Source organism: Gnatocerus cornutus, chromosome 9 (genome assembly GCF_029298725.1).
Source record: "Gnatocerus cornutus isolate USDA-ARS CGAHR chromosome 9, icGnaCorn1.1, whole genome shotgun sequence".
In the NCBI taxonomy this organism is placed as follows: domain Eukaryota; kingdom Metazoa; phylum Arthropoda; class Insecta; order Coleoptera; family Tenebrionidae; genus Gnatocerus; species Gnatocerus cornutus.
In genome coordinates, this window is record NC_142241.1 from 9,322,424 (window position 1) to 9,333,295 (window position 10,872).

The 10,872-nt window shown below is 38.4% G+C and overlaps 3 protein-coding genes across 6 annotated transcripts; 1 reads left to right on the forward strand and 2 right to left on the reverse strand.

Moving 5' to 3' along the window:
* Positions 1 to 10: 10 nt before the first annotated feature.
* On the reverse strand, positions 11 to 3,286 carry LOC148168648 (uncharacterized). Its single transcript, XM_088045408.1, has 8 exons — positions 2,487 to 3,286; positions 1,863 to 2,440; positions 1,579 to 1,814; positions 1,309 to 1,518; positions 1,088 to 1,260; positions 631 to 1,034; positions 297 to 581; positions 11 to 251 (listed from the first exon to the last, which is right to left on the reverse strand). The coding sequence occupies exons 1-8, from the start codon at positions 3,014 to 3,016 to the stop codon at positions 82 to 84; spliced, it is 2,586 nt and encodes an 861-aa protein (XP_087901534.1). The 5' UTR covers positions 3,017 to 3,286; the 3' UTR covers positions 11 to 81.
* Positions 3,287 to 3,559: 273 nt separating this feature from the next.
* Positions 3,560 to 6,382, reverse strand: l(3)07882 (Nucleolar protein 14 homolog l(3)07882). Its single transcript, XM_088046008.1, has 4 exons — positions 4,500 to 6,382; positions 3,959 to 4,449; positions 3,753 to 3,908; positions 3,560 to 3,701 (listed from the first exon to the last, which is right to left on the reverse strand). The coding sequence occupies exons 1-4, from the start codon at positions 6,303 to 6,305 to the stop codon at positions 3,602 to 3,604; spliced, it is 2,553 nt and encodes an 850-aa protein (XP_087902134.1). The 5' UTR covers positions 6,306 to 6,382; the 3' UTR covers positions 3,560 to 3,601.
* Positions 6,383 to 6,392: 10 nt separating this feature from the next.
* On the forward strand, positions 6,393 to 10,594 carry trbd (ubiquitin thioesterase trabid). Of its 4 annotated transcripts, none has more exons than XM_088046012.1 (6): positions 6,393 to 6,444; positions 6,876 to 7,455; positions 8,530 to 9,392; positions 9,453 to 9,933; positions 10,007 to 10,155; positions 10,214 to 10,594. In XM_088046012.1, exons 2-6 carry the CDS (start codon positions 7,033 to 7,035, stop codon positions 10,290 to 10,292), a joined length of 1,995 nt encoding a protein of 664 aa, XP_087902138.1. In that variant the 5' UTR covers positions 6,393 to 6,444; positions 6,876 to 7,032; the 3' UTR covers positions 10,293 to 10,594. The 4 variants fall into 4 exon arrangements, with proteins under 4 accessions (XP_087902138.1, XP_087902139.1, XP_087902135.1 ...); XM_088046013.1 differs by having other exon boundaries at positions 6,399 to 6,623; positions 6,876 to 7,446; XM_088046009.1 differs by having other exon boundaries at positions 6,400 to 6,623.
* The last annotated feature ends 278 nt before the right edge of the window (positions 10,595 to 10,872 follow it).

The window sequence follows — 10,872 nt, forward strand, 5'->3', positions numbered from 1 at the left end:
AACCCCCACAACTCGTACAATAAATCTATTTAAGTTACATCAACCTAATAAATAATTTAAAGCTCTAACATTAACATTAAGTTATGCGGAAACCGGCGACATTTGTTTGCTTCCTTCCATCAACTTCATACAAAGAATCTCGAAAATCTGCATGACAAAGTCTTGATTGATCTTCTGTATTTGTAAAGACGCCACAAATAAGTTTACCGCGTCTCTTAAAGGCTGCTCCCCAACCAAATATTTGAAATAATCTGAAAGAAAATTGTAGAAAAAACGTGAATTTGTGACAACATTACCTGGAACTCCGCTGAGAACAATGTCGAGGAACTCGTCAAGTTCTAAAGACAAAGTCTCTATCTTACTCTCAGATGGGATTTTAGCATTAGCGCAGCAGTAGCGTAGATAATAATTGGAGTTATTCACGATGGTTTCTTCAATAAAATTACCAAAAAGCAACAACACTGATTTTATTACAGGCTCTTGGGTCAGAGACGTGTCTTTGGTATCTGCCAACAACTCACAGACGATGTCACAGAGAGCTTTGGTAACGGGTAATTTTACCTCAAAGTCGTCTAATTCGTCTGAAATTAGCTCAGTAAAATTATTGCAAAACTGAAGAACTCAGCACACCTTCAAATTGTATCGACTGTCGCAACTTCTCGGTTTGTTCCAACGATCCCAAAGAGTCGATCGCTTCATAGGCTGTATCCACCGTACAGAAGACTTTTCTTTCACAGAGCAGCTTATGCATTCGTACGGAAAGATCGGACTCCTGAGAAAAATAAAATAATTGAGTTTCACCTGATGGGTTACTCACAGTGGGATTAGATTCAACAAACAACCATTTTTCTGTCCCATCATATCTATCACTCGAAACATTTCCTGGTAGTGCCGTTTTTATAGTGTTAAGAGTGTTGTGGATCACCCCAGTCGCAGTCTTAGCGCAGAACTTGTAAAAACTCGGCATAACTCCATCAGTTTCATCCACTAATTCCGCATCCGTCAAATTCTTATTGAAAAGTTCATCCGGTGGCCTAAAAAGACAATTTAACGTAATTAATTGAAAGATTCTTCAACTGAGTGTTACATGGGACTTAGCGCCGGTGTCGACAGATTCGATTCGGACGATTTTTGTTCAAGCAAAGATCTAAGTTTTGCTATACTTGTAGCCAAATCGGCGGTTTCTTCATATTCCGGTTCCGGGCTGAATTCGTCTGACTGGGTCTGTATTGAAGGTATTTTTGCAGGCTCTAATTTCGCCTAAAATAAAATAGTTAGTTTAGATCGAATACGAAAAGAAAGAATTACTTCTTCTTGTAACGGATTGACCCAAGTACTCTCCAAATCGTCGATTTTGTCTTGAGATTGCGACTTTACGTGGGTCATTTTGGTGATTTTTTTCGGCAGAGGTTTAACGGCTTCTTCAGGACTGTCTTGGAGTCCGGTGAGGCGAAGTCCTTTTCGAATTCTTGTCCGACCGAAGTCCAGGAGACCTTCGACAACGCCAGCGGCTTCGTCCTAAATGACCATAAAATCGTTTTTTTTTTTCCTCAAATTGAATTGTATCAAGCCACTTGCCTGTAGATGTAGGCCCCCAATCCTATGCAACGCCGTGGAAGTAACCTGTGAGACAGGCTTGACCACACTATTTACAGTACTCTCCTGGAAGTCTTTAATGTTGTGAAAAGTGGTGACAGTAGCCTCGCTGATTGGTTTCATGGACGTTTTTAGACCTTCAAGACTTGTCATGTTCTTCACTTCATCTAAGAGATTTTTAGCCGACGCCATTGGCGATAACAGTTCTCTTTCAGGATCTAAAAACAAAATAATTGATTAGATGAAAAGGTAAGAAATGAAACAACCTGGGAGTGCACTATCGGCGTCTCTATCAGAGTCTCCAAGACTTATAGTATCGAGAATATCTTGCCCCAACGGAATGGAACTAAGATCCAAAGTGTCGTACCAAGTTTTGCAACTCTTAGGCTCGTAAATTTTGACTTCTTCGCTTTTCAGTTCATAGTCTTCTGTAGCTGCGAGCTTAACACTGTCAACTTCGGGGATCGTTTTAGTTGGTGATGGTTCCTTCGTTTCTAGCATTGTTAAATTAACTTTACTTCCAGATTTGATGAGATCAGAAGGGGTGACATCGCCTTGTTCAGTCATTTGAGTGATTTTAACTCTGTTATAGCCATCAAGTTTTAGCTCAGATTTTTTGGTTTTAGATGCACATGCTAGCAGGATGTAGTAGTTGAGAACCTCTGGATTTGACAGTAAGTTTAAAATATAAAATAAGACTTTCTTGGAGATTATAGAGACTAAAATTTGATATGGAAGGGAATTCCCCAGTTCCCAGTTAATAAAGTGATTTAATAAGTTAACAGTAAGTTGATGAATGAAGTAGTTTTTGGCTTTCTTAGAAGTGCTGCAGGAATGTGAATACCTAAAATGTGAGCTTAGTAAAAGAGAGATGAAACTGTGTAAATTACCGATAGAGATCTGTGATCTTCCCCAAATACTTGTCTCTCCGTTTTAAACTTCGGCGAAACTCTTTTAGGTGCTTCAAATACAAATTGAGGGCACCATGTATAATAATTTCTTTATCCAGATTTAACTGGACATTCATAATTTTTTTGAGTATCTCCTCCAGAAGAACGCCACTCTCTTTATTAAAAGTCGGATCTTCGCTTATGTAAATAAACCATTTCCGTATAAAATACTTATCAATGTCGTCAGTTAATGGTTTCACAGATACCAAACCATCCAGTTCTTGTTCCTTATTCTTCTTCAGTTTGAAGAATTTTGACAAATCCGTCGATTTATTCTGTTGGAGGAAATTCTGGAGGGTCACAAAAGTGATCCATGTACTCGATATAATAACAATAATCACATATCCAAGAAGAGAGAAGCCACTGATTGGTAATTCAAAGAATTTGTTGCTTAGACCTATCAGTAGTAGCAGCACTGAAGACCATACGATGGGTCTCCAGTACAGTAGAACGTAATTGATAGCGTGCATGGTAGACAAAAGATTGGTAACTACATTGTTGTGTTATCGCCTACGAAATTTGATCCGATTTTTCTATTGTAAAATACGTGGTACCCACAGGAGGTGATTCTTTGGAATGTTTGAACTAGCGGAAATGAGTCACTGGTTTAGTAGTAAATTATCACAATTTTTTTATAATACTGCATCAGTTCACGACATTTCGAATTTTAAAAATTTTATTTACATTTTGTGATTTTGACAAGTGGGTAACCTCAATCTGTCACTAAAATGTCATTTATGACAAGTGACAGCAGGGAAAAATAAAATTACCAAATAATTTGAAATACAAAATTTTCCAGGTAATTTTTAGAAATGATCGCAGGATTCTTTTAATATTTTCGCATTGTACAAATTAAAAATTTCTGCAGAAACCTTTAACAGTTATCTTTCTGGTTTTTAAATTAACCTGGCGCATCCACCATTTTTTAAAAATACTTTTTTTGAATAAATTTATTAGTTTTAGTTCTATTTAATTTAATTTACGTAATCAAACTAAAAAACAGTTAAAAAAAAAGTTTAATATCTTACAGCAGTGTATAGAGTTTGTACAAAAAATTATTTCCGTTTTTTCTTCCTCTCTAAACTATTCAGTTCACTTTGCTGCATAGCGGCTTCGGCATAAATCCTCTTAACTTTTTCTCTCCTCTCATTATCACTGCAAGAAACGAATTACATAAATCTGAATAAAAACATGATTAGATCATACCTCCTAACGCGTTGCTGGACTTTAACACGTCCCAGGAAAGCCTTATCTCTTCGAATTTCTCGCAGAGCTCCTTTCGTTTCTTTCTTAAGTTTATGTAATAGTTTATCACGTTCTGCTTTTTCCCTAGATTGCACTCTTCGTTTTTTACCATCGAAACTAAAACGAGCGAGTAAGTCAAAGTAGTAAAAAAAAATTAAAGAACTTACATTTCCTCAATTTTCGGTTCATATAACCGGAGCGCTTTGGGGCGTTTCGCTGCCATTACAATATATTCTAGAGTTCTTTCATTGCGCCTATTTTTTATTTGAGATGTTTTCTCAAACTGTTGACTCACCGCTTTCGGGTAGTTTCTTGTAGGCAACAGCTCCATATATGCAATCACGTCTTTGAAAATTTCTACATTTGAAGGTAACGTTGCAAAATTCTGATCGAATTCTTCTAGTAGTTTTAGTGTGGTGTAAAGAGCTCTGATTCTGAACGAGTCATCGATGTTCTCTTCCGTCAAATCGGAGAGTTGCATTTTGAGTTCTCCATCATTGCTTGTGCAGTCGTTAACAAGAACTAGAAGACTACTAATTGATTGGAAAGGTGGGTTCACTTTAATAAGTTTAATGCCCGTTTTAGGAATCGCCATGTGTAGAATCCCTGCTAAGTAGTTAATTGCTGCAGGTAAATATCGCTTAGATAGTGTAGTATACTGGAAAAACAGGCTGTACAGGAGGATTTGATAAACCATTAATAACTTACCTCCAAAACTAAAGTTACTAGAAATAGTCCATACGCAATGTCTCTTCTTGTTTTTACTTTACAACTAAGAAACATTTGTTCAATAAAAACAAGAGAAGGCGTTACTACTTGGTGACGAAAGTCCGACGTTGGGAACAACAAACTGACTAGTTTAAGAAATAGGAGGACTTCTAAACCAGGATACTTCTTCCTCTGCTTTCTAAATTCATCCTGTTTTTCTTTGATGAGTTCCTTCATTGAAACAAACGCGTTCTCTTTATCCAATTGAGTCAGATCAAACAGATGAGGAGCCACAGAGGAAAAAATTTCATAACATTGAAGTGGTGTTTCTGTGGTACAATCATTTAAATACTGAAGTAAGTAGACAAACAAGACTTTTAACTTGTTTTTGTTTGTTTCTGCAAGACTTGGATGGTTGCATTTGATCATTCTTTCAATTATTACACCTTTCTGGATGCTTGAATGATTCTCCAGGAGTTTTTCCAAGTCTTCATAGGACTCTGGAAGAGCAAAAGTGTAAGGGAGTTCCTGTCTAGCTTCTTCCATCAACTTTTTCTTTTGTAGCAAGTCAGCTTTTATGTTTTTCTGCGCGTCTTGTTCGTCTTCCACGTCGCTTTCTTCACTCGTTTCAGCTTTGAGATCTGAGAGGTCTTCTAATGCTGTTTGATCTTCTTCCTCTCCACTGTTAGAAACATCTCCTTCATCTTCGTCATTACCACTGTCTACATCCTCGTCATTACCACTGTCTCCATCTTCACCATTCTCACTGTTTCCATCTTCTTCATTCTCACTGTCTCCATCCACATCTTCATTTCTCTTTTCAAGTTTTTTCCCGTTGAGTTGCGCGTCGATTTCAACATTTGATTCTCCTTCTTGATTGTAACTCAACATGTACTCAGGATCAGATTCGTACATAAAATCGTCGTCTAAATCGTCAGCGCTACGGTGCGTTGGCCCTTTTTTCGTTTCCTCAAACCCTTTCATTCTCTCTTGTCTTTCTTTTTCCAACTGCTCCAGTTGTTCATTCTCCTCTTTAGCCAATTCCTCTTCAGTCTTCAACCTGTCAGAAACTGTACCTCTAGCTTCAAACTTCAATTCCCTCATAACTTTATCATAGTCGTCAATCGGCTTCTTTACTTCTTCTTCTTTCTTTGCGCTTTTGTTAACTAAAGGTAACAAGTCCTTCCATTCAGTATCCAACTTCTCTGTAAGTTCAAGAGTTGCTTCTTTTATCTTCTGTTTCTCCGCTTTGCGCTTCTTAGATTCGGCTATCAACTCATCAATAAGCTCTCGGTGTGTCTTCGCTCCTTCTTTTCCGGTTTTTGATAGAATTCCGCCGCCGAAATGCGCATCTTCTACAAAATTTCTCTCAAGTTTTCCTGAAGTACCTTCATCTAAACTGTCATCATCATCAGACCGTGGATCGTCAAATTTCTCAATTTCCGCCAGCGTTTGACCCCTGTGGGTCAAAACCTCATCGTCCGCTAAGTTGTAAATTGATTTCTTTTGCGCCTTCTTGCGAATCGCTGTGAAACGTGCTGTTAATTTATCTTCAGCGCTCAGTTCGTTGTTGAATTCCCCTATACGTTTATCGGTGAATTTGTTTGACTTGTGTTGAACTTTGTATTCTTGTAAAAGCGTTTGCTTGCGCCTTTTCAGGGCTTTAGCCCGAGACACTCCAGGGAGCCCTCGGTCGTTTTTGGTCTTCTGACCCAGAATTGTCATTTTTTGTTTGTTGATGTGGATCTCAAACGGGTTGAGAGTCTTCTTCGTAGGGGCTTTGGGGACTTTTCGTGGTTTCTTCATTTTTAGACACGTGTGTAAACTGCTAGGTTAGGTCGAAACTTCAAAACTTCAAAACAATGTGACATTTGACAGGTGCTCGGTTGGTATGTCGGGTCGGTAGTGCAGTTTCCTGTGTAGTTGTCATGGACGAAGTGGAAAGGTGATGAAAATTTGTCAAAATAGCAATATTTTGACGTTTTCTAAAATTCCGATTGATTTGACATCAGGCGTATCGATTATTATACAAATGGTATCTAAATTATTTGTTTTTCGATCTACACTAGACATAAATTACTGTGCCTTCATTATAAAAACATTTATTTGACCCTGTTATTGAAGGTGAGAGAGAAATTTGTGATAATTCCGAATTCCATAAAAAAGCACGGTTTTTAACTCTGTTGGCCTTGTACTTATCACCCATCATAAATTTTCGTGTTGTCGTTGATTCAGCAGCATCTGACGTGCCCTAAATTTCCACCAGGTTTGGACTTATAACAGCATAATTTTAGATCTGACATTGGCATTGTCTTAGTGCAAGTTTAAACGACTCCTTTGCCAAAAATCATTCTAATCCTCCCCTTCCCTTTCCAGGTGATCATCCCAATAATGGATTTGTTGCAACGCCCTCAGAAGTAGTCTCCACAACCCTTCGAGCAGCCACCATAACACAAATATGATCAATTCTTGACACAACTCATCGCATGTATATCACCTGTTTTTGTATTCAGGTCGTCTAAAAACCTTAAAAATGAGCGAAAGCGATGCAAAATGGTCATGTGAATACTGTACATATGCAAACTTTCCATCATCAATCAAATGCACCATGTGCAGAGGTCCCAAACCTTTTGTCAGTGAAGACATCTACCGTCTACATGGCAGCGACGACAAGCTTACTTCCACTGCAGCCGGGTCTTGTGATAACAAATTCAAAAGGAAGTGGACATGTGACAATTGCACGTTTCCAAATCCATCAAAAGAACAACTCTGTCAGCAGTGTGGTGCTTTGCAAACCACCACTGCCAACAATCTACATGAACATATACAACCCCTTAAAATCTCGACGCAGCATTCAGATCTGGCCCAGAGTTTATCAAGGTCACACAACAATAGCCCTCCCACTATTACCAATCTTGAGAACAGCAGAAGGACGCAAGGCAAATGGGTCTGTGTTGTGAGTACTTTTCATAGTTTTTATTTGATTTAGGTTTTGCCATTTGTGAAACCACAGTTACATAAACATGAGTTCATAAAAACAACTTTGTCTACAGTAATTGTAACAAACATTTCTATTAGGAAAAAAGGCATTTTATGACCTCCATAGCATTTACATTCTAACAATTTTTGAACGGCTCCGAATATAAATAATTGTAAGAATAAGGAACTTTCTTAGAATGGGAATGAAAACGTTTTTCAACTATTGCGAATTATGTAATTGTGCAGTTATATAAACATGAGTTTACAAAGGTTTGGAGCAACAAGACAATTGTTGTCCATAAAAACCACATCTTTGAAATTATGGATGAACAGTTCAAACAAACATTTCTGTTATGAAAATGGACGTTTTTGGATCTCATTGGGGTATTCCATACCAAATCTACCACTTTTGACCCCGACTCTTTTCGATTTGGCTTTTGCTACCCTATCAAAAACAGTTCTCAGATTTTTTCAAATTTTTGTTCTCAACCCAAAAAAGTTACGATTTTTTCCAAAAAATGGCTTTTATATTTTTAAATAGCTATAACTTTTTCGAAAATTAATTTATTGGGACTTTTTTTTCAAATTTTTTTGTTTGAAATGTACTTTTTAGAAAAAAATACAAAAAAAATTAAGATTATAAACCTAATAAAATTTTTGCCTTTTTTAAAAAATTCAACTTTTTTTGGGTTAGGAACAAAAAATTGAAAAAAATTCTGAAAACCTTTTTTTAAAGAATAATAAAATGAACACTGCATTTTTTTATAGCGGTAAATTATGGATTTTTCTTATTATTACCCTATTTGACCTACATTTGACATTACTATTGGAATTTTCTATGTTTAGATATAATCTTTATTGAATATTTATGCGAAAATGTTATATACGGTTTTACATAACTTCTGCATTAATTGTTTTTTCAAGTCGCTACAATACAATCGGCGCCTCCATTGCATTTGTGCAATATAATTTAGATTTATTAATTTAGTGCATCCTTGAATTTTGCAATCAATCTAATCAATAAACTGACCTCAGCACTTTTTCTTTCTAGTTATGTACTTACGACAACTGGCCCAAATCCAAAAAGTGCGCAATGTGCGGCGCAAACAACCCCCACCGCCCCCAAGCGTCAAGTCTGATATTGCCTTCTCCAGATCGCGACAACGAATCTGAAAAGAACCGTACCAGCCCAAACATCCTCGAATCAGCTCAGACACCAAACAATCTCGAGAACGATCGTAAAACTCGTCATTCACGTCGTAACGCCGATTGGAATTGGCTTAACGCTTGTATTGGAGTTATAGAGGGTGATCCTAACCCAGTGGAGGCTTATTTGGCCTCAGGAGGCAACCCTGCTCGTACCCTAACCGCGTCGGAAGTCGCGATACTTAATAGAAGCTCCGCTTTTGACGTTGGGCATACTCTAGTTCATTTAGCAATCAGATTTCAGCGCGAAGATCTTCTCGCTGTTCTTTTATCTCAAATAGAAGGATCAGGGTCAGGTGTGAAGAGAGTACCGAGTTATGTAGCACCGGATTTAGCTGCTGATATTCGGAGACACTTTGCGTCTAGTTTGAGGCAGAGGAAAGGGAATTTTCCATGCAATTTTGTTACCGATTTTCCAACTTTTGCTTTACCCGCTGAGGTGGACGAGTTGCCAGGGGCTGTTCAGGAGCAGTTGTTTAACGAGTTGTTAGATAAAGATGCGCAATGCCAGTTGGAGAGTGAACCTGCTGTTATTAATTGGTCGTTAGAATTAACGGTTCGATTAGGTTCGCGGTTGTACGCGTTGTGGAACAGGTCAGCTGGAGATTGTTTGCTGGATTCGGTCATGCAGGCGACGTGGGGGGTCTTTGACAGGGATAACACTTTGAGGAGGGCGTTGGCTGAGAGTCTCAGCCAGAGTGGGCATATGTAAGTCGCAAAATTTCAACCCAAAAGTTATAAATGGGAGGTCTGATGATGTTGTTCCAGGTTTTACCCGCGCTGGAAGGAGTACGAAGCCAGCCAAGCTTCTTTCCTTCAGTATTCCTTGGACGAGGCGCAGTGGGAAGAAGATTGGACAAGTTTGCTTTCCTTAGCCAGTCAACCTGGAACTAGTCTAGAGCAATTACATGTTTTTACTTTAGCTCATATCTTACGCCGCCCTATTATAGTATACGGAGTGAAATACGTGAAAAGTTTTCGAGGCGAGGCATTGGGTTACGCCCGTTTTGAAGGTGTCTATTTACCACTGCTGTGGGAGCAAAGTTTTTGTATGCGCACGCCGATAGCTTTGGGTTACACTAGAGGACATTTCTCTGCTTTGGTTCCACTGGAGCCTTATAGTCGCTTAGATACACGACCTTCAACTCAACATAGTAACATAGGCGCAGATCAGCTTCAAAGTACATTTCTTCCATTAATGGATCGAGATCGGAAGTTACTCCCGATACACTTTCTAACTGAATCAGAGGTAAGTCGCTGCACACCGACAACTAAGCTGTCGGTGGAGAGTGAACTTTAACAAAACTGTGGTTTTTGTGCAGTTGGGCCGCGAAGAGACCATTCTGAGGCAGTGGTTGGATGTCTGCGAGACGGAAGGCGGCATTTTGGTGGCACAACAACTGCTGCATAAACGGCCGCTGCTCGTTGCTCAAATGGTGGAGGAGTGGCTAAACCATTATCGTAGGTTGATGTAAGTACGTTCCGTAGTGGATGCGCGAAATTTAAGTCATAGACGGTGGGGGTTGCAGTCAGATGACGTCAGCGCCGTTCCCTAGACCTATACCCATCCAAGACTACTTGAGCGAATACGACACCGACGACGAATAGCGAAGGTTAAAGGTCGTGTCGGAATGACGCGATGGTAGCGATTTATAGATTTCATAATGTCTCGTGACGGTGATTAGCTGTTATAGTTTAGGAGTTTGCTAGAAAACAAATATCATTTCAACAGCAAGAATTGTTGCACGGCGTCATTATGGGAATTGATCTGAATTGAAATTATTTGTTTTGTAATTTAATAAGGGCATACTTCTTCCTCTTGCCTATGCAAATCTTGTATAGATTTTCCTGTGGGTAGGACATATTTATTTTTATAGATAGCTCAAGTACAAATAAATCGCAAAAATATATTTATTTCTTTGTGTGCGGGTTATAACAGGAACACTGTTCCTTCGTTGTTAACCGAACTTCTTTGTGATGATGTGCTTTATTTTCTTTTGTACATGGAGATGTTGGTTGGACTTATTGTTTTGTTGGGTTGTTAATTTAATTTCTTGTTGTGCTGTGAAATATTTACATTGAAATTTAAGATGTATGGTTTTTTAAAATAACAAATCCAAAGTCAAATTACTTCTAACTTTATTAGGTAGCAACGTTTCAGAATAGATTCTTAAATTGTGAAATACTT